The 25,071-nt window shown below is 43.8% G+C and overlaps 4 protein-coding genes across 4 annotated transcripts; 3 read left to right on the forward strand and 1 right to left on the reverse strand.

Moving 5' to 3' along the window:
- Window positions 1-1,196: 1,196 nt before the first annotated feature.
- Window positions 1,197-2,614, reverse strand: LOC112889856 (peroxidase 1-like). Its single transcript, XM_025956637.1, has 2 exons — window positions 2,328-2,614; window positions 1,197-2,193 (listed from the first exon to the last, which is right to left on the reverse strand). Exons 1-2 carry the CDS (start codon window positions 2,547-2,549, stop codon window positions 1,426-1,428), a joined length of 990 nt encoding a protein of 329 aa, XP_025812422.1. The 5' UTR covers window positions 2,550-2,614; the 3' UTR covers window positions 1,197-1,425.
- A 4,423-nt stretch (window positions 2,615-7,037) lies between these two features.
- Window positions 7,038-8,316, forward strand: LOC112889919 (peroxidase 1-like). Its single transcript, XM_025956723.1, has 2 exons — window positions 7,038-7,329; window positions 7,438-8,316. The coding sequence occupies exons 1-2, from the start codon at window positions 7,111-7,113 to the stop codon at window positions 8,203-8,205; spliced, it is 987 nt and encodes a 328-aa protein (XP_025812508.1). The 5' UTR covers window positions 7,038-7,110; the 3' UTR covers window positions 8,206-8,316.
- A 4,179-nt stretch (window positions 8,317-12,495) lies between these two features.
- On the forward strand, window positions 12,496-13,845 carry LOC112890039 (peroxidase 1-like). The gene is made up of 2 exons (XM_025956863.1): window positions 12,496-12,788; window positions 12,881-13,845. Exons 1-2 carry the CDS (start codon window positions 12,570-12,572, stop codon window positions 13,646-13,648), a joined length of 987 nt encoding a protein of 328 aa, XP_025812648.1. The 5' UTR covers window positions 12,496-12,569; the 3' UTR covers window positions 13,649-13,845.
- An 8,002-nt stretch (window positions 13,846-21,847) lies between these two features.
- On the forward strand, window positions 21,848-23,223 carry LOC112889765 (peroxidase 1-like). Its single transcript, XM_025956537.1, has 2 exons — window positions 21,848-22,155; window positions 22,264-23,223. The coding sequence occupies exons 1-2, from the start codon at window positions 21,937-21,939 to the stop codon at window positions 23,029-23,031; spliced, it is 987 nt and encodes a 328-aa protein (XP_025812322.1). The 5' UTR covers window positions 21,848-21,936; the 3' UTR covers window positions 23,032-23,223.
- Window positions 23,224-25,071: the final 1,848 nt, after the last annotated feature.

Below are 25,071 nucleotides of genomic sequence, written 5' to 3' on the forward strand. Positions count from 1 at the left end.
AAGGGTAAACAAGTAATTTCCAAGCACATATATTTTTCCCCAAAAGATCAAGGCCTAACAGAGCTAATAAAACCGGTTTTACATTTTTAACATTTTGCCTAGATTTTATTCGCAACTTACAAGTTTCAGCAAAAAATAACCATTTATCAGACCTACAGGAGTCACTGACCAGTGGGGCCCGCGGTCAACAGGCCCCAGGTCGGGCCAACCATGGCCGGCCGGACTTTGACCGGCCATGGCTCGCCGGCGGCTCGCCCGGCCGGTGATGGGTTGGCACGGGCGGCACCGGCGCGTCGGGGCGAACCCGTTTTGGAGATCCGCGTCAGCGCTGTTATGTGGCTACCGTAGACATCTAGGGCCTGGCCTTAGAGTTACTAATTGGGCCATGAAGTATGAGTTCGGAAGCAGTTATGTGGGACCGGTGGTACCAGGCTCAAATCTGCCCCAGCCAACGTGCAAAGGTAATTTAGTATTGTGGTACGGTGCGGTGCGATACAGTAATTAAGACAATGTTTTGATTACTAGTAGCTCATTGATAGCGTTTGTAATATAGAGCAAAGTTATATTGTGAAACTTCTTTCAAATGTTAAATCAAAATATTACAAAGCCCCCGATAGCTAAAATTTGAATGTGTTGATTGCACCGTAACTAAAATAAATAAATCCCTTTTCTGCTGTCATGGAGTAATAGGTATGTCAATGTAAAATTTTTTTAAAAAAACATCGCACTAGTTTTTGTGGCAACCATCCTGTGGCTCGTTTTTTTATCTCTTGAATTGAACTCTCATTTTTATTGTGCAACAAGTTTGTGTACATTTATGAAATACGAGGCATCCTAGATATTTCATTATAGATTAGGTGTAGTGGCAAAAGATGCATGTAACCTGAGTTTGTTTTAATGGCTATCGCACAACAAGAAGCCTACTTCAACTAACCCACCAATCAACCAAACCAGAAGAATTAATTGAAAAAAATGTATAAATGTGCGTAGAATACCTTATATTTGAGAATAAATTTTGAATACTTTGATACCCCTTTTATATGAGGACGGAGGGAATACTTGATACATAGGCTGGGAACTGTTTCCATTATTATAATCAAAACATCCTAATTTTTAGCACAAGGTCAATTTAGATGTTCTATAATTATGTGCAAAGTCGCTGGCTCTTTTATAGAATTATAGACATATGCTATAAGTATGTGAACTAATTCTCCGTTGTATATGAAATATATAATGTTTACACAATTACACTCTAATTTGTCTTCGACTAATTTGGCAAGCAAAACCACTGTTCATAGCAAGAAGAATGAATTTACAACAACAACGCAATACAGTGATGATGACCATACAAAAAAGGCATGTGCCCAATCATCTCATGCAGTTACAACTAAAAATCAAGGCTTTAGCAAGAAGCTGATCGATACTCTAGTTGACGATGTAGCACTTCTTCCTGATCTCACCCTGGGCACCGGTGAGAACGCCGACGTTGCCCATCTTGATCATGGACTCACCGAAGTCCTTGAAGAAAACGTCATCGAACTTGCCGGTGGCGATGCGCTGGACGTAATCCCTGGTGGTGGCGTCGGTGAGGAGCGCTGCATCGGACTGGAAGAGCCCCCTGCGCTTGGCGACGTGACGGTAGTAGCTGGTGTCGAAGGTCTTGTAGCTGCCAGGGTCCATCTCGGACAGCATGGCCTTGTCGTCGACGCTCTTGCAGCGTGTCCTCAGCCTGTCGGCGTACTCGCTGTCCAGGGTTGGGTCCGCGCTGTAGGCACTGCTGAAGTTGTAGAGCCGGCCAGCGTAGGACGGGCAGTGCGCCGTGCCGAGGGTGTGCGCGCCGGAGAGGACGACGAGGTCCTTGAGGTCGAGGCCCTTGGAGACGAAAATCTTGGTGAGCAGAGGGACGTCTCCGTTGGCTGGCGGCAGCTGGTCGGCCGCCTCCGTTGCGCTGGACACGCTGCCGTCTCTCCTCCCCAGCGCGACGGGCCAGGAGGGTCCCTTGGCAAGCATGACGGCGTCGCGGGCCATGAGGGTGAGGACGTCGGCGCAGGAGACGGTGTTGGGGCAGGCAGCCTCGAGCTTGGCCTTCACCCTGTCCACGGAACCAAATCCACGGAGGCTCTTGTTGGGCTTGGCATCCCTCTCTGCCAGGTTGCCCTCGGTGGAGTTGAGCAGGACAGAGGCGTCACAGCCCTGCAATTTTTAGTTGTAAGCACATTGTTATGACCCCGGTTATACTGCCATCAATGTACTACGAAACAGTACATGTACATGCTGGATAAAACAAATGTTTACTATGCCATGGTGTTGACTGGGAAACAACTTACCCTGACGAAGCAGTCGTGGAAGTGGAGCCTGAGGAGCGGTCCGGCGAGGCTGGGCGCGGCGGAGATGATCTTCTCCATCTCCTCGCGGACGATGGCCTCGGCGTTGGGGCATGTCTTGCTGTAGTAACCGACCTCCAGCTGCGCCGCCGCCGGCGAGCCGCCTGCTGCGAGCAGCAGGAGGGCCACAGGAAACACCAGCAGCGCACAAGGCTTGATCGCCATAACCAACTGATTGCTCAGATTGTTTATGGTGGATCAAGCAAGAATATATGTTCTTGCAATAGATGGACGCTGCAATGCGGATGGATGGACATGTCCTCCCAACACCATGCATTTATACAGGTTCTCCAAGCCGGACTTGCGTGTGCTGTGGCGTGACAACCTGTCCCTGCGTCCGCAAGCCATGTGCTAACTGCCATCTCAAGTTCTCAGCAGGTAATCGCCTCCCGCAGAAGATAGGGGTTGAGCGCTTGGCTCCCGGCGAGCTGGTCAATCCGAAGAGAAGAGGCAGAGATAGACGGCGCGGCGCTGATGAAGGCCAGTTCACGGCTGCGTCGACACTAACATGGCTCGTATCTACACCGAGAGAAAGCCAGCAGCACCCAGCATCAGGCAATTATCCGTCGCCAAGTTATTATATTTACATATATATACAAATATAATTGAGGGATTATATATAAATATATGCATCGAGGGGGAATAACACCCCATGTGACTCGCCAATGATTTGGGCCGTAGCTGTATATGATAGTGTAGAGATAGATGTCCCTGTGGCGCGGAGGAATTCTAGGGTGGCGGCATCTGGTCGTGGCGTAACCTACGTGAACGTTACGAAAGATCACATGTTCTCCGCAGCACTGGCCGGTACAGGTTGACCGTGGCCACTTTGGCTTTTGCGCGTCATCGGCCGGGGAATGTTAGTTTGGAACATCCGGATGATCATTGCTTACCGGTTTGATCAAAGAAAAAGCTGGGCTTTGTGTGCGGACGGTGCAAAGGACAATGTAAGAGCTAGACCAGGCTAAATTTGCTCAGAAACTTCGTGAGAAACAAGTGGGTCATTTCTTGCTCAACATGCCAGGAAAAGCCTCGATTATCCTTCCATAACCACGTACGTATCAACAACCTCGCCATGCCTGCATTGTCACATACTCCATAGCACGTTGCCCCGTGGAACGTGAACAACGCAGGTCTGAGTTGAAAGCATTCACTGCGGCAGCATTGTAAGCCATGTGTTTCAAAATATAGATCGTTTTTACTTTTTTATTTTATAGATTTTGCTATGCACCGAGATATTACGTATGTCTGACTACATAGCAAAATTTATAAATCTAGAAAAATCAAAACGAAACGACATACATTTTATAATGGATGGAGTAGCTAGTTCTCAATGCAACTTTCACCATGTGCGTAATCAATTTTCATCCAAAAATATTGAGCTCCAACATGTTACTGTTCAGACTCTGATGATCAATCTCTAGTTTTTACTTCACAATCTCAACCTTGAACTGAAATAAAATAAGAGCTTTAACACATAATTACTGAATTTAAAACACATAAACCTCACTATAGCTATATATCAACTTAAGAAGAATTTGACTATAAATTGCAAAAGTTTGGAAAACAAACTTAAATTTACCTGGATTTTACATTTCTATCAGCTCACCAGAGCTTCAAGATGCTAGAGTTATGCAGAATACCTAGAGGCACTATGTGTACCTCAGACACTGAAGATTGTGGGAACCTTGGATCGAAGTCGGAAGAACACCGGTGGCAATCAGTTCTATAGAGAGATGTTTTCAAGAAAAAGATTGTAAAGATTCTTTTAAAAAAATATTGCAAAAATACATTCCTAATAAATCTTGGAAAACTTTTCATAAAATCATGAAATGATTTTGCACAAAACCAGTCAAAAATAATGTAAAAGAGAAAAAGCGATAGAGAGGGAGAGGGATCATGCTCGCCGGCTCCGCTAGGCACCTATGCCATCGAACCCTAAAGCTACCATGCATCCGTCAAATCTAGGCATTCACAATGGCTAGATACAACATCCTTAGGAGTCCTTTTGTCTCTCTTCGTATCCTTTTGCTCTCACGTACAAACCCCAGCAAATGGTATCTAGCCATTGTGAACTTCAGCAGCCCAGCATATGAGCTGGGCCTGAGCCACGTGAGCTACACTTGAGTTGGGTCAGGGCCTCAGGGGTGGAGAAAAACGAGCGGAGGGCCAGGATGCGAGCTAATAGAAGTCGTTCGCTAGGTCAGATATTACCATGTCCGGATATTTCTATATATGAGACCCCCGCGGCTCCGTGGATGCTCAGCGTGTCCACGTCAGCAAAAAATTTACTGCCCATTCGATGTATATCGGACGGTAAAGATCACATCGAGGTAATAACTGCCCACCAACTTTTCTCCGCGTTGACACCATGCTTGAAGTGGTGGCGTGGAGTCGTAAAGTGAACAGCCCGCCTCGAGCTTCACTCCACTAAACTTTCAAATCACCGGACCCTGCAGCGAGCTCCTCTTCCTAGCAGCTCCTGACTTTGTTTGGCAATACTAGAATTCTAGCACGCACACATCTCGGAAAAAAAAATCTCGCATGCATGAATCACTAAATAAAGTCTATTTGCAAAATTTTTTTAGGGATGGGTGTAACTTTTCGCGACGAATTTAATGACGGTAATTAATTGATAATTAGTTATAGTGATGCTACAGTAACCATTCTCTAATCGCGAAAGGCTCATTAGATTCTTCAGGGTCACTAGCGCGGGGTTCTGAAGTTGGTTTTGTAAACTGACTTTGTTTGACATCATAATTAGTGGTCAAAGTTTGTTACTATTCACTAGCTCTACAATTCTTCCCAAACCAAACAAGACCCCTGTGAACCCACGTCAATTTTACTGCCGATTCGATGTTTATCGGACGGTAAAAATAGGCCCCGTTTAGTTCCCAAAATTTTTCCTACAGTACCCGTCACATCGAATCTTTCGACACATGCATGAAGCATTAAATGTAGTTGCAAAAATAACTAATTACAAAGACTAACTGATCAGTACGAGACAAATTTTTAAACCTAATTAATTCATGATTGGACATTATAGGCCCCGTTTAGTTCCAAAATTTTCCCTACAGTACCCATCACATCGAATCTTTCGACGCATGAAGCATTAAATGTAGTTGCAAAAATAACTAATTACACAGACTAACTGATCAGTACGAGATAAATTTTTTAAACCTAATTAGTTTATGATTGAACATTATTTGTCGAGCAAAAACGAAACGTGCTACAAGAAGTTTTCACCCAACTTTTTACGAACTAAACACGGCCATACCCAAAATTTTTCCTACAGTATCAAGTTACAACCAGCAACAATGCATCGTAGTTTATTTTATCCAAGTTAGAGAATATGCATTGCCGCAGTGGGAAACCACTTTGGTAGAAAAGCGGTATAGATGCACATCCCTCTTAGTGATGATTAGCAGTAACAATAGCTGAATCATTCTGCAAGTATTAGCTGTCATTGTACTTTGAAGAACTCTAGCACTGTCTACACTCTGTGTACTAAGCTAATATTATCGTGCACTAATCCCATTTCGAGCATCATATATTTGCTTCCAAATAATCAATGTACTGAGGAATACCTATTATTAAGCTGATATAGCAGTCTACTAAATCTAAACTATATCTTACCTCTCGAATGTTACAAAGCTCCCAAATGTACTTTTTTTTTGACCCATTACATATAGACTGCAGCCCATTACAATTTACATAGCACATCTCATGAAACAGAGCCCCCAAATGTATACTCTTTTTTGGGCCATTTAATATGGACTGCAGCCCATTACAGATTACATGGTCCATCACATGAATATTCGACTTCATCTAAATTAAGATCCATTACACTTTTTTTACCATCATATATTACAAATTAATAATTAAACCAATAAACACCTCCGATCTACGCGCGCGCAACGCGCGCGCAATCCACTAGTACAATAATCCTGAGTTACGTCCTACTTGAGGAGGAAGGGAGTCACGAAAGTGAGTGCTGAATTTATCATGGAAGAGAGAATTCTGGGTCTTAGCAGCAGGATCAGTCACATTGAGTGAATGCAAATTGAATTTTTTTTAAAAAAATCATGTTTTGAAATTTTAAATATTAAACTAAGCTTTGGAAAACTATTGTTAAAGTTGAGGATTCTTACTAGAAGTCGTATTCTTGAGGATTCTTATTATAAAAATCAATAATTTGATTTAATGTGAAAATAGACATTCAATTTCGACCCACAATTGAAATATGTAAAATTGTTGTCTGAATTTTTGTATACAACTTCATAATTTGAATGACCTTTTCAATTGAAACAGGGAACAGATATTTGCCTCGATCCCCTTGTCTGTAGTAGCCAGGTGGACAGTAGAGATTATATATTGAGCGCACATGAACTGTCCTCATTCAGTGCAGTTTATGTTCCTCCTCTACCTGAAGCATTGACCTGATCATTTTGTAGCTGCCCGTCAATCCTATAAATCATAACTAATAATGTGAATTTGTTTTATGACGGCGATTATGTTGAGATGGATGTTAGCAGTTAGCACATGCACGAACGCAGGAACAGGTTGTCAGACGCTGAAAACGAGCAAGTCAGCACAACCAGAACCTCTATAAATGCAGGGAGTTGCCTTGACATCCATATCGAGTCATTCCATCCTAGATTTCTAAATTCTAAGCTAGTAGCAGAACATTCTTGCTGTGATCGCTCAGTTAAGGTTGATCGATCCCATGGCGGTCAAGCCTTGTGCGGTGATGCTGATACCTTCGGCACTCTTGCTTCTTGCCCTCAGCTCGTCAGCGGTGGCTCAGCTGCAAGTCGGCTACTACAGCAAGACATGCCCGAACGTCGAGGCGATCGTCCGCGAGGAGATGGAGAAGATCATCTCCGCGGCGCCCAGCCTCGCCGGCCCGCTGCTCAGGCTCCATTTCCATGACTGCTTCGTCAGGGTAAGTCGCGTTGTTAAGCATGTGTGTTCGCTGTATAGTGAAATTTCCATGATCAGCAAGTAGACCTGAGTATTGATACATACCAATGCATGCAACTCGAATCTGCAGGGTTGTGACGCCTCTGTCCTGCTTAACTCCACCGAGGGCAACCTGGCAGAGAGGGATGCCAAACCGAACAAGAGCCTCCGGGGGTTCGGTTCCGTGGACAGGGTGAAGGCCAAGCTCGAGGCCGCCTGCCCCAACACCGTCTCCTGCGCCGACGTCCTCACCCTCATGGCCCGCGACGCCGTCATGCTTGCCAAGGGACCCTCCTGGCCCGTCGCATTGGGGAGGAGAGACGGCAGCGTGTCCAGCGCAACGGAGGCGGCCGACCAGCTGCCGCCAGCCAACGGAGACGTCCCGCTGCTCACCATGATTTTCGCCTCCAAGGGGCTCGACCTCAAGGACCTCGTCGTCCTCTCCGGCGCTCACACCCTCGGCACGGCGCACTGTCCGTCTTACGCCGGACGTCTCTACAACTTCAGCAGCGCCTACAGCGTGGACCCAACCCTCGACAGCGAGTATGCCGACAGGCTGAGGACGCGCTGCAAGAGCGTCGACGACAAGGCCACGCTGTCCGAGATGGACCCCGGCAGCTACAAGACCTTCGACACCAGCTACTATCGCCATGTCGCCAAGCGGCGGGGGCTCTTCCAGTCCGACGCCGCGCTCCTCTCCGACGCCACTACCAGGGAGTACGTCCAGCGCATCGCCACCGGCAAGTTCGACGACGTGTTCTTCAAGGACTTCAGTGAATCCATGATCAAGATGGGCAATGTCGGCGTGCTCACCGGTGCCCAGGGCGAGATCAGGAAGAAGTGCTACATCGTCAACTAGACTAACTTGATTGTAATTGGAGGTCTATGTACAATGCATGTCTGGCTGTATTAATAACTGTTCTGTTTTAGTTTAAATTGTCATGGAGTAGTAAATCAGTTCTTTATGTTACTTGCACCTTGTCCATCAGGAAACAAAACCATTAAATCCAAATGACCCTCAGCAAAAAATCCTCACTCCTCAGTGTCAGGATGTCTGTGCACAAGAATACATAGCTCGATCATCTTAAATACTAGTACTTGAGAACTGGCTTTCACTACCGGTTAGTTTATGAAATTGGTTGTTTTGTTGAATCACTGCCATAGGGCGTAAATCACTCCTTAAGCTGAAAAGAACTGAGAGTCATAGCTGGTATCACTTCAGATTGGTGGCGCTGACCGGTAGTGATTCCTACTTGCACCAACACGACGTGTTAGCGTACCATACTAACCCATAATAGTGAGAAGTATATCAACTATCCTATCAACCCGTGCTTCCGCACGGACTAATTAGAATTAATATAAACATAAGATTTATAGTTAATAATTATAATTATCTATCTCCTCACGCGCTCTTTCATCTATCAAATATTCTAACACATATTTTAAAATACATATTTATCGTTATCTAGTTGCAATAGATTTCATTTGCATCACATCTTCGTATGTTTTTGATATCTCTTCCATCATATATGAATACATGATGACACATATCGTGGGTAGTATTTTTATATAAGCAATAACATAAATAATATATTAATAATGATAGAAATAGTAATTTAGAATTTTATATTGGTGCACTTTAATATTTTTTATAATTATATAATTTAGATTCGGTTACTTTAACTTTTAATAATGACATAGTTGGATAATTTATATGCAAATTTAGAGGGTTATTTGTATTATTTTTATAATGGTATATGTGAGTAATTTACAAGAAGATTAAAGTTTACTTTAGGTTTTATTATAATAGCAGAGGTGGGTAATTTAGATACATGTTTAGAGTTGTCGGATTGGTGGCCGGATGTTTATAATTTTTGTAAGAATTTCTCTATTTTTTTAGAGTGTCCATCTAGTATTCTAGGTGGCTTTTTATGCGGAGGGTTCAGTTATGTTTAAGAAGTATTCTCCAATTAGTAATAGTAAGATGTTAGTATATTAAGAATCTTATCCTGTGAGGAGTGAGCAAAAGCCAAATTCGCCAATGAAAACGATGTTTGGCTTGTAGCTCGCATCAGATTCCAAGTCTTCACTCCATACTCTCGGTTCACTATGTAGTATAACGTTGGGGTGACTCCAGATCAGAACTTGTCCTTCGATAGCCTAGTGCAGGATGACGATGACGTAATACCAATGATGTGATGCGCCTCGCCCGTCGACCTTGTTAGCCATCTAGTATCATGCGAAGTAGTACCCGTCCGCGAAGGTACACGAACCAATGGCTACAACGCACACTGATTGACCGTCGACCTGAAGAATTTTTGTTCCCATGTGAAATCAATCAGAGCTTCCCGAAGAATGCAAATCATTGGGTGCGGCAACGTGCAACTACCAAAGCCACGGCGGAGCCGCGTCGCACCTCTCAAGTCTCAACCAATCCCACATGCAGATTGCGACCTGCTGTTTCTTATGAAGAAAAAGGCTATCCGTTACTACTATACCAGCGCATATACGACCATTGACCTCCCAGATTTAGTATTAAGACCGCTTTACGTGATACTTACAAAGTGTCTTTTTTCTAATTTTGGGAAAGAATTCTTAATTTGAAGTATCTTATTCTTTCATTATGTATTAGCAGCAGAAATATAGCTATTTATTTAAGTACTTTCTCTGTCACAAATACTTTACGTTTGAATAATAATGAAAAAATTTAAAAGAGACATTTTTTATCATTATTTTCTCTTTTTTATGTTCTTTGTTGCAAAGGTACCGAAACGTATGATAATTATTTACGACCTAATGACAAAACCTGTAATATCTCTTATAACCTAGGTATGGTAAAAAAACATTTTTTTGCTATTGGAACATATCTTTGAAATTCAATGAAATATGTTCATATGTTGTGATAGTACAAAAGTGCCTAAATTTGTATGCAACGACCAAATGGAAAATTCAGTAAATTAAGTTGTTATAATGTTACCAAAATTGTAGCAAATAAACCTCCTAAAAGCGTTCAAATATACGCATACAAGATATTCGGAGAGCGTTTATTGATATGTGTGTAATAGGAGGTGTTGCACGCCGGTTGCAATGCCTAAGTGAGGTAAATAGCAAATCAATCGACAAATAAATTGCTGCAAAACCTAAAATAATTTTAACATGGTTTTAATTTTGTTCTTGTCTTCTGTGCTTGGCTTCATTTTTAGCACATACAAAACCTAAAACATATCTTCATTTTTGGCAACGCGTCAATGCCTAATTTTTTTTTCCATGAAGGAGACCACGCTCGGATGGAAGTAAGCACATGGATTCAGGCGCAAGAACAGGTTGCCATAGCAACAAATTACTCAACTCCACCGAGTCACCAGCAGCCCAGCACCTATACATATATATAAATACAACACTACAAGAAAAGTGACCTTTCATCGCGTAGGTTAGTATCGGACATAATTTGGTCTGGTACTAAAACTGCCACGGAGCTATTTTTAGTAACGAATCCAAATTTAAAAGTCACCGAAACCATTTTAATACCGGACAAGACACCACCGATACTAAATGTCACCATTTAGTACCCGTTGGTGTTTTGGCCCGGTAGTAAAATGGGACGGCCATTTAGTACCGGTCAATGAAACCATCCGGTACTAAAGGGTGCCATTTAGTACCGGTCGGTGTCTTAACCGGTACTAAATGGTGCTCTATGGGTTACTTCAAAAGGAAAGCATCTCCCACCAAGTCACTATGATGCATAGGTGGGATGGTAAGAAAACTACACGCGAGGCTGGAGATTGCGGGTTTGAAATATCGAGGCCGTGTACGTGCATTTTCGCCTAAAAGATTCACGTGACTTGTGCCTTGTGACGATGATATGCGTGTGCGGGCCTCTCCGGGGTTCGTTATATTTTTTTCTCGCAAAGACATTCCCTCCTAGATTACTTAATTAACAGGAACATTCTTGCTCTAGCTAACCAATTGCCCAGCACCTATGAGATAATACGCATTATTGACCGTCGACATTATATTGTTAGCCATCATCATGTGAAGTTGTATGAGTACACGAACGAGCCTCTACAGTGCACCGTGGTTGACGACCGCATGGAGAATTTTTGTTCCCATGTGAAACTAATCATAGAGCTAGCTCCCCCGGCCGGCTACCTGAATGTAAATCACTTGCTGCGCAACATTATGCACGCCATGGCGCGGCCGCGTCTCAGCTCTCAACAACCGATCCCACATGCAGATATGACCTGTGCCATTAGATATGATCATATAGGCCAGCCGTTCCATAATACCAGCGCATTATACCATGCATTGAGCTCCCAGATTTAGTATTAAGAGCCTTAAGCTTCACGGTGACATTCTTTTTTTCTAATTTTGGGTAAAATTATTTGTTTGAGCTTTGAAAGTATCATTTTTCATATGTAGCCGCAAAACTATTTCTATATATTTAAAAGCATTCTCCCTGACCCACACAAATTCTTTCTGTTTTAAACAATGATGCAATTTTAAAGACATAAATTTGACGAGTATTTTTTGTTTACATTTTTCATGTCTTCTCGAAGGTACCAAGATATAGCAAAACTATTTGTGACCGAGAATGACAAAATTTGTGTTGCATGTTATTAGGTAATATCGGGGAAACTTCTTTTCTATTAGAATATATTTACAAAATTCAACAGTTTAAATGATGATAGTACAAAAGTGCACTCATATAGTAGGTGTATATGTTTTGAAATTAAAGATCGATAAATTAATTTATGATGTTACAAAAGTGTAACAAATAAACCTATTAAGAGCATTCAAACGTACACACACATTACTTTGAGCGGGTTTGTAGAATCTGCATGATGGCAGGTGTTGCAGTTGGCGATCCCCATGAGCTAAAAAGCAAATCAATCGAGAAATAAATCGAAAAACCTAAAAAATAGTGTTATGGGGTTTATATTCTTGTTTTGTGTACTGCCCTCTTGATATGGCTAAAATTATTTTTATTTTATGGGGTAGACACTCTGAGATGGAAGTTAGCACATGGATGCAAACGCATGAACAGGTTGTGACAACAACAAACTTACGCAACTCCACGTAGTCACTAGCAGTCCAGCACCTATATAAAGACAGGGACTTGAAAGGACAATCCATCACTAGTACTTAGCAAGATATTCTTGCTATATATATAGCCACATAATCGAAGCATTGATCCTCTACTTGTTCAAAAACCGACCCATCAGCATGGCAATCAAGGTTTCTGTAGTGCTGCTGCTGCCTTTGGCCATGCTGCTTCTCGTTGGCAACTCGCCAGCTGAGGCCCAGCTGGAGGTCACCTACTACAGCAAGACATGCCCGAACGTCGAGGTGATCGTCCGCGAGGAGATGGAGAAGATCATCTCCGCCGCACCCAGCCTCGCCGGCCCGCTGATAAGGCTTCATTTCCACGACTGCTTTGTCAGGGTAAGTCTCTCTGTTTTCAGCATACCGGAATTTTCATTGATCCATCATCAGGTAATTCTTACAGAAACACGCCACTCAAACTGAAATTGCAGGGCTGTGACGCCTCTGTCCTGCTCAACTCCACCGAGGGCAACCTTGCAGAGAGGGATGCCAAGCCGAACAAGAGCCTCCGGGGATTTGGTTCCGTGGACAGGGTGAAGGCCAAGCTCGAGGCAGCCTGCCCCAACACGGTCTCCTGCGCCGACGTTCTTACCCTCATGGCCCGCGACGCCGTCGTACTTGCCAAGGGCCCCTTCTGGCCGGTCGCCCTCGGGAGGCGAGATGGCAAGGTGTCCAGCGCCACGGAGGCGGCGGACCAGCTGCCGCCAGCCAACGGAGACGTCCCGCTGCTCACCAAGATTTTCGCTTCCAAGGGACTCGACCTCAAGGACCTCGTCGTCCTCTCTGGCGCGCACTCCCTCGGCACGGCGCACTGCCCGTCTTACGCCAGCCGGCTCTACAACTTCAGCAGCGCGTACAGCACCGACCCAACCCTGGACAGCGAGTACGCCGACAGGCTGAGGATGCGCTGCAAGAGCGTCGACGACAAGGCCATGCTGTCCGAGATGGACCCCGGCAGCTACAAGACCTTCGACACCAGCTACTATCGCCATGTCGCCAAGCGGCGGGGGCTCTTCCAGTCCGATGCCGCGCTCCTCACCGACGCCACTACCAGGGAGTACGTCCAGCGCATCGCCACCGGCAAGTTCGATGACGTTTTCTTCAAGGACTTCGGTGAGTCCATGATCAAGATGGGCAACGTCGGCGTGCTTACCGGTGTCGAGGGGGAGATCAGGAAGAAGTGCTATATTGTTAACTAAAATTACTCTTACCATACGCGTTAACTTAATTCTTAATTGTAACTGCGCGAGTTTGTACGTTGTATGTTCGCAAGTATAATCATTGAGTTTCGTTAGCAAATATTGTATCATGTGATTGGTTCTTCTCGTTGCCATATCACACACAGAGTCACACAGAGAGAGGGTCGCTAGATTTTCTTGTCACACACACACACACACCCCCCCCTAAAAAAACAACAACAGACACATCTGGAGTGTATGTGAGACACAGTTTTCTCGACATAGTTTGTACTAATAGTTAATGGAAATTTTATGGAATATCTATCACTTAGAGAGAAGGTACACAACCTATGGGCAACTACACAGGCTGATACTAAACTTAAACTCAAATGCTAGCTATTGGGTTGCATGGAAATTAAACTTGCATCAATATCTGGAAGATGCAACCACATTATCTGTACGTAAGTGCTCAACCATATGGCGCCTGGACCGCAAAGCTTTGTCCACTGCCACGAAAATGAATAAGATCGGAGTTGCTGCAGCAGAAGCATATACTGGTTCTCCCTGTAGGGATCATGATGTATAAACATACGTATTCCATGATGTGTTCTTCAAGGACTTCAGTAAGTCCATGGTCAAGATGGGCAACAACGGTGTACTGCTTAGCGGCATTGGGGGGAGATCAGGAAATTGCTGCATTGTTAACTGGACATGCTGTTGGCATGCACGTTAACTTACTTGTTAATTGTAACTGCATGACTTTGTACGTTGAATGTCTGAGTATAATCATTGTGTCATGTTATCAAATATTGTATCAAAGTTATTAGTTCTTCTCGTTACCACATCACAGAGAGAGAGAGAGAGTGATTGTTTCTTGCTACCACGTCACACGTACAAACACACATACACAGAGAGAGTGAGAGAGAGAGAGACAAATACGTGCGCGCACATCTAGTATGTATGTGTGCGAGGGGAGGAAGGGAGAATTTTTTTCAACGTATCTTTCAGTAATGGTTAATAAACACTTTTTGCATTATCTATCACTTAAGAGAGAAGGTATACATCTTATGGGTGACCACATCAATTTTTTGTAATATTTATCACTTAAGAGAGAAGGTACACATCCTATCAGCGACAACTAATTGCTGATACTAAACGTAAACTCAAATGCTATTAGGTTACATGGAAACTTACATCAATGTCTAGAGTGATGAGGACATCCCTTTCCACCGATACAGTCATGCCTATTTCACTGCCAAGACCAATGACTCGAGCTTGTGCACGACAGCTCAACTATTGGGTAAAGTCGTTTCTCGCTATCCAAATAAGTTATCCTATAAATAGGGTGCTACTAAATTCATGTGATGATTTTCTTATGATAAGTAACTTGGAACACGAACCAGATTGGAGAAGGAACTACAATGACAATAAACAAGTGGAAGTGGAAGGAGGCATGAGAAAAGGAAGGATCGAACCAAAGAATTGGATTGGAAGTTTGGACAGCCAGTTCGGAACTCCAGGATCTGACAAGTTCCATAGACATAACTCTTTGCTCCGAAGGGTGTTGGAGGCACATGAACACCTGTTTGAAAGCTTTTGATGTCGACTATCATATGGATCAAGAAACACCGTCAGATTCTGTCAGAGTCGCCCAGAAACTATAGAGAGATGTTCAGACCTCCAGTCATGGGCTAACAACCTTGTATGAAGTTAAGCCCACTAGGAGCCTATTCTATGTTATGGTTTACACCCTCCCACATCTTCTGGTTGTCTCCCATGTATAATAAATACATGTTGCAGCCATCAGGAGAAGGGTGGGTTTTGTTTAAATCTAAGTTAGCTTCTTGCAACCTGCTTGTGTGTGTTGGTTAGATCATCCAATTTGCTTGATTCAGGACCGCAAACTTGTGATTCAGATTCAACCTTTTGGCTTCAATTCCATGAGTAATTGTTTGTTCACCTTGTTCTTACTTGTGATCGGTTGCTAGCAGGTTCAGAGGTGTTCTTATCATGGCAAGAATATCCCAATCGGAGATGGTGTACCTATTGCTAAGGAGCAGCCCTTTATAGTGTTGTAGTCAGACAGCCAACGTCGAATCCACCCCTAAATCAAAGTTACCCCTTCTCTCATGGAAGATCAGGATCAATCCCTAGCGGGTTCTATCATGTGGTAATCAGAGTAAGATTATTTGGTGAGAGATTCTGCCCATCCTTTTACTTGCAGTCAAAAAATCCACAAAACAGGTTAGATCTAAAGAATTTGCTTGTGTTTTCAGTTGTATTGTTTGGACTAGTTATTGGTTCTTAGTGGTTAATTCTTTAGAGTTTTGAGTTATGATCACTTTTTAGTCATCTTGAAATCCACCAAAACCATTTACATCTCCACTGTCATTTTGCCACCACAAATCTATCTTCCCCAATTAAGCACCGGAAGATCAGGAACAATCCCTAACGGGTTTTATCAGATCCTTAATTGTAACTGCACAACTTTGTACGTTGAATGTTTGACATTATGTCGTGTTATCAAATATTGTACCAAAGCTATTGGTTCTTCTCGTTACCACATCACACACAGGCAAACATACACACACAAACAGAGAGATAGAGATTTCTTCTTGTTACCATGTCACACACAAACACACACAGACAAACACGTGCGTGCACATATAGCATGTGTGTGCGCGCTAGAGAGGGAGGGAGGGAGGGAGAATTTTTTTCAATGTATCTTTCACTAATGGTTAATAACATTTTTTTACAATATCTATCACTTAAGAGTGAAGGTACACATCCTATGGGTGCCCACATCAAATTTTTTGCAATATCTATCACTTTAGAGAGAAGGTACACATCCTATGGGTGATCACCTCCTATCGGCAACAACTAATTGCTGATACTAAACGTAAACTGAAATGCTATTGGGTTACATGGAAACTTACATCAATGTCTAGAGGATTCTACCACATTATTTGTACGAGCTCAATCATATGGTGTCTGCGTCACAAACTCTCGCTTGTTCATTTCCAACAAAATGAGTAGGGCCAGAGTTCCCGCAGTGGAAGCATATACTGGTTCCTGCATGCATTATGATGTATAACATACACATTCGATGACGCATTATTCAAGGACTTCAGCGAGTCCATGACCATGATGGGAAACCGATCGTCAACTAGAGTATCAGCTTGTAAAAGCTTTATTTTTTAATTGTAACTGCATGCACGAGGCAAAAGAAACAAATATCAAATTGCAAACTAGACTTTCTCTTACCTTGCTCGTTAACTACAGAGTCTGTATGGTAAATGTCTGTAAGTGTAATCAATGTTTGTGTCAAATGATTGGTTCTTCTCGTTACCACCTCTCTCTCACGCACACACACATTTTTCAACACATCTTGTAGTAATAATAATGAAAAGTTTCTGAAATATATATCACATATAGAAGGTACACATCATATGGACAACCACTCATGCAGATATTAAACTTGAACTCAAATGCTACTTGGCACATGGGAATTTGCTTCTATTCCAGAGGATCCTACGACATTATTTCTAATTATTCACCCATATGGTGCCTGCAACGGAATCTCAGGCTTGTCCATTGCCACCGAAACGAATAAGGCCAGAGTTGCCACACCGGAAACAAACACTGATGCCTACAGGGATCATGATCATGATGTATAATATGCAAATTCGACATCCAGCCACAACTAAGGCGTTGTCATTCGAACTGACGTCGGTAATAGCATCACTGTCACTGGAGCTATCAGTTGTCAAGTGACAAAAATGGAGTTTAGAAGATAGCACAGATCTAGGTGTGTACATACTACTGTTGTTCTCTTATCGTCACTTTCAGTGGCCTCATCACCAAAGTCATAAAATATGTAACTATCATCACTATCATAGTCTGTGCTGCTGGTGTCATCAATGACAACAGTTTCTGAGGAAACTACTATGGTGCTTGTGCCCATAGCTGGAGCTCTGACAAGCGAGGACATCAAGTTGCCATCCACCGAGCCCTGACTAGTCTGTAGAAACGGGAATAAAATGATGGTATGAATGGATAAAAAAATTATTATCAAATATTTCCCTTTGTATATAATGGTATAGCTGAAACAAACATGATGAACATTTTTCTACTAGAACACATTACTTGATACAAAAGAAATGACTTACTATACCTACATTTATGCACAATCTGAGATGAACAGAAATAGCAAAACCATAAACTGTGTTACTCACCTGATTGACAAGTGATGGCTGATGATCATGTAGCACCTCAGATTTCGTGTTCACTGCTTCCACACCTGCAGTTCTCCCATAGTTCCTCACTATCTCTTTCAATTTCTAGTTTGGTCTCAACCATTTTGAATGTGATGTCAGCAATGAGAAATAGAAAACTTTGTCATGCAGAACAAAAAAAAAACATAGAAAGAAACAAATGTATTTAATAAACAAAAGGAGAGAGAGGGATTCGAACCCTCGATAGTTCCTAGAACTATACCGGTTTTCAAGACCGGGGCTATCAACCACTCAGCTATCTCTCCACAGTCCAATCCCTATTTTATTCCTACAAATAGAACATAGCTATATGAAATGTTAGACACCGAGATAAACTAAGCACTGGTTTGGTTTATATAGGCACGGTAGAGATTCCTTACTTTTGCACATTTCGAATATAAACAAATTTTACAGCAACGGATCTACGGCCGCGGGTCCCGGCGGCGCCTCCTCCCGCGGACCTACAGCCAGGGGCCCCGACGGCGCCTGCTCCCCGCGCTGCGCCTCCTCCCGTCGGCCTCCTACTACGGATCTACGGCCGTGGGTCCTGGCGGCGTGTCCTCTCGCGGACCTACGTCCGCGAGCCCTGGCGGCGCCTCCCCCCCCCCTATGTTCTTGATTTTTTTCCTTTCTTTTTTCCATTTCAATGCACACACACACACTCTAGCGCACACACACTCACACGCACACACTAGTTAGTGATTTAGTTAGTAAATGAGAAGTGTATTCGATATTGTTTGAATTAGTTAGTTTTTTTCCATTTCGAAGATGTAATTTCAACGATGTAAATTTGACTACGGTTAGTGAGTTAGTTAGTATATTTGCTTGATTTTGTACTCTCAATTTGAATTAGTGATGTTCCGTGGTGGTGGCTGCCACAACGGTTTTGGTGGCCGTGGAGGCATGGTCGAGGACGCATTGCCTCATAGTCCAGAATTTCACTTTTATGGCGCCATTGGGCAATCGAAGGTACGGATCAATTCCCAACGTTGTATGATTTATTTCTTTTTTAATATATATTTACTATATATGAATAATTTCTAAATTTACTTACATACAGCTTATCAACAATATTAGATGGCTCAAAGATATTATCGAAGCTATGGGTGGTACTACTCCTGTAGTGCAAACCGATGTTGTTCGTCAACCTCATTCAAACAAGTAAATATCTATTTTCAAGTACATGTTCGAAATATAGACTTCACCTTGATGGCACCAGAAGATGCCATCCCGATGGTTTCAATTGCCGCAATGGGTGGAGTTGCACCAAATTGGGTAACTTACGAGAGGCTAGCTGTGGAGACTTGCGTAGAGCAGCTTTAGAATTATGGGTACTTTCTGCCAGACTTTTTATATTTTTAAATAAAGCAGCTCGAGGCGGGAGAAAGCAATGTTATTCAAACTGCTGAGAGGCTTTGTCAGCTTAATCAAGATAGCAGGGTAGATAATAGGGTATAAGATATTTATTTTAACATCGTTAACTTTAGTTATGTTATATGTTTCAACTTTCATCATGTTATTATCACCTTTTAGGATCTTTTCCAAGGTACTACCTATGCGGCAATGAGCTTTCGGGTGATTCTGGATCAAGTCATTGAAGCGGTGGATGTAACTTACATGGGTGGAGAGCCATTCTTCACCAGAGGTTTGAAGTTTCAAGCAAAACTCACCTTCTACAGGCCAAATCAGCTTAACACTCCATTGTTCGATATTTATAGTACTGTATGTGTTTATCATTGGCAAGCGAAGGAGAACGCACTTGTCCGTGCTTTATCTTATTTTGATGAAGTTCTAGGCTGGACGATTGGAGACCTTAACTATCTTCCATATCTACAGAAGCGGGTCGGAGGAGCATGAATGTGTAATATGCATGGATGTACCATTATCCTTTTCTTATGGATTTGAACTTTGCACTATTGTAAGAACTTAAGACCTAAAGCATTGATGTACGAACTTGCACTAAATAGTGGTACGGATGTACCCTTACTCTTTCATTATTGAGGTCGGAACTGGTTATATAATTTGATTGCATATACAATGTTATCTGAGTATTGGATCTGAATAGGTTAATTGAGAACTCTATTTTAAAAATTTGACAAGAAAAATGTACAAAAATTTTGGCGGGAAGAACATTTCCATGGGCGGCTGAAGCCATCACCCGTCCCTAGAAAACACTTTGCAGGGGCAGGTGATGGAGTGACATGCCCCTGAAAATGGATTTCCAGGGGCGGCTGATGGCGTGACCCGCCCCTGGAAATGATTTCTAGGGGCGGTCGCGTTACCCGCCCCTGCAAAAAGTATTTGTAGCTGCGAGAAGCAGGGACAATTATCGCGCCCGCCCCTGGAAATGCCGTTTTACCCACCTCAAAAACGTTTTATGTAGTAGTGCTCTTAGCTCTCTCGCTAAATTCTTACCAACCCACCTACACAATGCGTGCATGCGACTTTAGGTGGGATTTTTCCTTTTATACTAGCCCATGAAGAATCCTTTAGTCCCGTTTCACAGTAAGACCAAATGTACAAGTTGGATGGGATTTGCGTTAGTTCAGCGACATTGCTTAAACAGCTATTTCTCGGTTGGTCAGTGCCTTGAAACCGAGGGCGGAAACTGTATTTCCACTAGGGTCTCACTCACGAACCGACTATGGAAAATGTTGCATTTGTACATTTGGTCTTAACTGTGAACCGATGGTACAAATATACTTCCACCATCAATTATGAAGTACATGGACCAGTAGAGACATCGACTGTGTACTCAATTTGACATGGTATTGGTAAAAATCGATGGTGCTGTTTTTTCTTGAATCCACACTACAAGACAGTTCTGTAATAGTATTAGGAACACTAGAACGAATTTATTTTATAGAGAAAAATAATTTTGCAGTCTAGGATATCAAAAAGAAATGTAATGTTACTTGCTGGTAACCTTTGAAGCTATCTTTTTATTAATTGAACGTCATTGGAAAATTATTTTTCTAGTCTAGATAAAAAAAAACCTTGGTTGGTCGAAAAAGTACACCAATCACAACGTGGAGAGCAGTGGATCAGAGTTGTCCTTTTTTAACTTCGTCTGCGGTAGATAACGTAGCGTGACACTTACTGGTACGCCCTATATATCAAACCTATGATTTGATCGATACGCATTCGCCTTCTGACCTGACCTTTCTAGACATAATCGTGCGTAGTAATATAGGTCCGGAAAGGTTCACGAACGACGAACTGAACGTGGCAGCCCGCGTTGATTGACCGTGGGCCTGAGGAATTTTTGTTCCCGTGCATGTGCGGCCGGCCGGCTACCTGCACGTAAATCATTGGCCGGTGACAACATGGTTACAGCCGCGTCTCAGCTCCTCATCAGGTCTCCACCGATCATCCATCCCACATGCAGATTTGACCTGTGCCATACTTGCATTAGGATATACGAGGATTGAAACCATGCATTGTATGATGAGGATACAATAAGGTCGCCAAATACTTAATGTTTGGACAATAACAGTATCTTTACTACATAACTTGGGGCATCATTAATTGTTCTATTAGGATCGTTTTTGAAACATGCAATACAGTATGTTGTGACATTATGAAAGTACGCATTCATACATATCGAGGTTTCACACCCATTTGTTTTGGAAGGAATTGATGATCGCCGAAGGTGCAGATAATATTTTCATAATCTGTTGTTTTTATTTTTAGAATGGAATATTTTATAAAACAATCAGATAAAAGCATTACATTTGGAAACAAGGTCAATGCTTAAAATCATTTTGTTCATGGAGGAGGCTACGCAAAGGAAGGAAGCTAGCACATGGGTGCATAGCCCAGTAACAGGTTGTCCAAGCAACAACTTACGCAACACCATTTCGCCACCACCAAGCCTAACTACCTATAGCGTAGCGCCTCTATAAATACAGGGAGTTGCAAGGACAAGTCCATCCCCACATTACATCCTAGATTACATCACAAGAACATTCTTGTTATAGTCACATAACTGCAGCTTTTGGACCTGTAATTGTTTAACACTGCCGATCCATCAGCATGGCAATCAAGTCTTGTCTGGTACTGCTTCTCCCTTTGGCACTGCTGCTGCTCGCAGGCAGCTCGCCGGCAGCGGCCCAGCTGGAGGTCGGCTACTACAGCAAGACATGCCCGAACGTCGAGGCCATCGTCCGCGAGGAGATGGAGAAGATCATCTCCGCCGCGCCCAGCCTCGCCGGCCCGCTCCTCAGGCTCCATTTCCACGACTGCTTCGTCAGGGTAAGTGTCTCTTTTCTGATCTGTGAATTATATTGAGCCATTAATATAATTGATCATCGTCGTCCTGTTCTACTTACACAAGCATTTCCATGGAACGCGAAATTGCAGGGTTGTGATGCCTCCGTCCTGCTCAACTCCACCGAGGGCCACCTGGCCGAGAGGGACGCTAAGCCGAACAAAAGCCTGCGGGGCTTCGGTTCCGTGGACAGGGTGAAGGCCAAGCTCGAGGCCGCCTGCCCCAACACCGTCTCCTGCGCCGACGTCCTCACCATCATGGCGCGCGACGCCGTGGTGCTGGCCAAGGGTCCATTCTGGCCGGTCGCACTCGGGAGGAAGGACGGCAGGGTCTCGAGCGCCACGGAAGCGGCCGACCACTTGCCTCCTGCCTTCGGCGACATCCCGCTGCTCACCAAGATCTTCGCCGCCAACGGCCTCGACCTCAAGGACCTCGTCGTGCTCTCCGGCGCGCACACCCTCGGCACGGCGCACTGCCCGTCCTACGCCGGCCGGCTCTACAACTTCAGCGGCGCCTACAGCGCGGACCCCACCCTCGACAGCGAGTACGCCGACAGGCTCCGGACGCGCTGCAAGAGCGTCGACGACACGGCCATGCTGTCCGAGATGGACCCCGGGAGCTACAAGACCTTCGACACCAGCTACTACCGCCACGTCGCCAAGCGCCGGGGGCTCTTCCAGTCCGACGCCGCGCTGCTCACCGACGCCACCACCAGGGAGTACGTCCAGCGCATCGCCACCGGCAAGTTTGACGACGTGTTCTTCAAGGACTTCGGCGACTCCATGGTCAAGATGGGAAGCGTCGGCGTGCTCACCGGTGCAGAGGGCGAGATCAGGAAGAAGTGCTACATCATCAACTAGACTAGCTGCTAGCTTAAAGCTAGCTTTTGCACCAGCACCGCAGCACGAAATGATGGTAGTGCAGTCTGTAAGCGCGCTTACATGTGTATGTCTGAATTATTAATCAGTTTATTATTCTAATTGATGGATTATTCTGTAAATTAGCACTTGTAAGCACTTCTTCCAATATACATATAGCTGATGTTCTTTATCCGAGCGAGTGCCTAGTCTACGCGACTACGCCCGTACAGCTCAAGTAATGTCGAAAAAAGCTGGGTCTGAATAGGCATCTCAATGCTCCAAGTTGAGAATATGTGGTGCTGTTTGATAGTTTCCTTGCCAATTAAGTTGAATACGTATATAAAAACAACAAAGAAGTTGAAATTGAAGCGCCATTGCTTCGTCATCATGCTGAGTAGTCCATATATAGTAGTACTATGCCTTAATTGATAACCTGTTCAATATGTGGCACAGTCACTACCCGGGCTCTAGGATCAGATTTACCTCACACACACATATGTGCCTTAATTTTTCTCAGCGCGCACACAATCATCTCGCACCTATGAAGTCTTTCGAAGCAACGAATGGTGGTTAAGCTCACTGAATATACTGCTGAATGCATCCACAATTTAATTAGTGACAGAAAACAAAACGTTATGTGTCCTCAGTTTCAGGATGGCATGCACTTTCCTACTGTAGGTACTAAGAAAATATATCCTTTCTTCACTACGAGCCCGATAGAGTGTAGGTAGCGCGGTGCAACTCCAATGCTCACGCGTCGGACAGGTGCGAGCGTCGATCAGCAGTACCATTAAGTTACATGCATCAACCAATTAAATCTAAGTACTATTGAGTTGCATGCATCAACTAATGTAAACCCAAAAGCTTAAGCTGATGGGAAGATGTGGGCAATTCATTTATACTTCAACGCTCCCCCTCACGTGTAGGCTCCGCCAAGCCTCAAACGTGGAAATAGAAGTCGGCTGCAATTATTTTATTTAATCACACCTGTCAGGATTTGAACTTGAGTCATTTGACTTTGATATTATATTGAGTTGCACGCGTCAACCAATTCAACCCAAAAACTTAAGCTGATGGAGAGAGGTGGACAATTCACATGTACTTCAACAAGTACAACGTAACATCTGAGGGTTCGTTTGGGAGAGCTTTTACCAACTTTAGTTTCACCTATTTTGCGCAAACTAAGGTACTGTAGTGTCAAGTTATTTTGTAGATTGAGGTAAAAATAAACTAGAAGTCTATTTTCTTTTAGCTTCACCGGCTTTTATCTTTTCGGGTGGAGCCTTTACGGGAGAAGCCCAACATCCAAACGTCCCCTTACTACCCTGTCTGCTTTCAGAGGGCATCATGCATGGATCTCCTGCCAATCAGCCACGCAGTAGTACATCTGATGGGCGCTAGTAGAGTAGTAGAGTGTTGCCTAGACGGGATATGCGACTTGCTTGCACTGGCTTTTGATCCTGTTGAAAGGTTCAGGTCGATCATAAGTCCAGTGGGAGTACGTGGGCCATCGCATTAATTAAACCTCGAGATGGGACGAGACGGCATCAGTAACGAACTTTGGTACTGTATGTAGTAGCATGGACGCTTTCGTGTCTGTCATCACCCTGTTGGACTCGTTCTCCTTAGCTTTCTTCTACTATGATTAATCCATACGTTCGCGCCTGCCTTGGAAGCGCCATCGTCCGTTGTGTTTCCGATCCTTCCTCGCATCTTCATCTGCGTTTGCACGCCGTCTGATGAACTGATCCCCGGATGGGGGAGGTTACCCCCTACGGACCGGAGGAGGAGACGACGACCGGAGATAGAACCGGTCCGCGTCTTCTCTCTATCTCGCGGCAGTTGACGTACAACGACATAACGTGCAGCTAGCAAACGAGAGATGGTTTCGCTAAATATAAAAAACTAGGGACCTTTTATTTTTCCCTAAGGACGGGCTAAGGACGGGTTAAAAGGTAACCCACTTTTATAAATAAAATATGGTTACTGTAACATTCAACTTACCCCTACAAAAGTATTTTTAGGGACGGATGATGCTAT

The sequence above is a fragment of the Panicum hallii genome, chromosome 4 (assembly GCF_002211085.1).
Source record: "Panicum hallii strain FIL2 chromosome 4, PHallii_v3.1, whole genome shotgun sequence".
NCBI lineage: Eukaryota > Viridiplantae > Streptophyta > Magnoliopsida > Poales > Poaceae > Panicum > Panicum hallii.

What these genes read in the sequence shown, in the direction of transcription:
- LOC112890039 (XM_025956863.1), top strand. Translation starts at nt 12,570, where the DNA reads ATGGCAATCAAGGTTTCTGTAGTGCTGCTGCTGCCTTTGGCCATGCTG. An exon ending in TCCACGACTGCTTTGTCAGG is followed by an intron (nt 12,789 to 12,880) that starts GTAAGTCTCTCT and finishes CTGAAATTGCAG; the next exon opens with GGCTGTGACGCCTCTGTCCT.
- LOC112889765 (XM_025956537.1), top strand. Translation starts at nt 21,937, where the DNA reads ATGGCAATCAAGTCTTGTCTGGTACTGCTTCTCCCTTTGGCACTGCTG. An exon ending in TCCACGACTGCTTCGTCAGG is followed by an intron (nt 22,156 to 22,263) that starts GTAAGTGTCTCT and finishes GCGAAATTGCAG; the next exon opens with GGTTGTGATGCCTCCGTCCT.
- LOC112889919 (XM_025956723.1), top strand. Translation starts at nt 7,111, where the DNA reads ATGGCGGTCAAGCCTTGTGCGGTGATGCTGATACCTTCGGCACTCTTG. An exon ending in TCCATGACTGCTTCGTCAGG is followed by an intron (nt 7,330 to 7,437) that starts GTAAGTCGCGTT and finishes TCGAATCTGCAG; the next exon opens with GGTTGTGACGCCTCTGTCCT.
- LOC112889856 (XM_025956637.1), bottom strand. Translation starts at nt 2,549, where the DNA reads ATGGCGATCAAGCCTTGTGCGCTGCTGGTGTTTCCTGTGGCCCTCCTG. An exon ending in TCCACGACTGCTTCGTCAGG is followed by an intron (nt 2,194 to 2,327) that starts GTAAGTTGTTTC and finishes TAAAAATTGCAG; the next exon opens with GGCTGTGACGCCTCTGTCCT.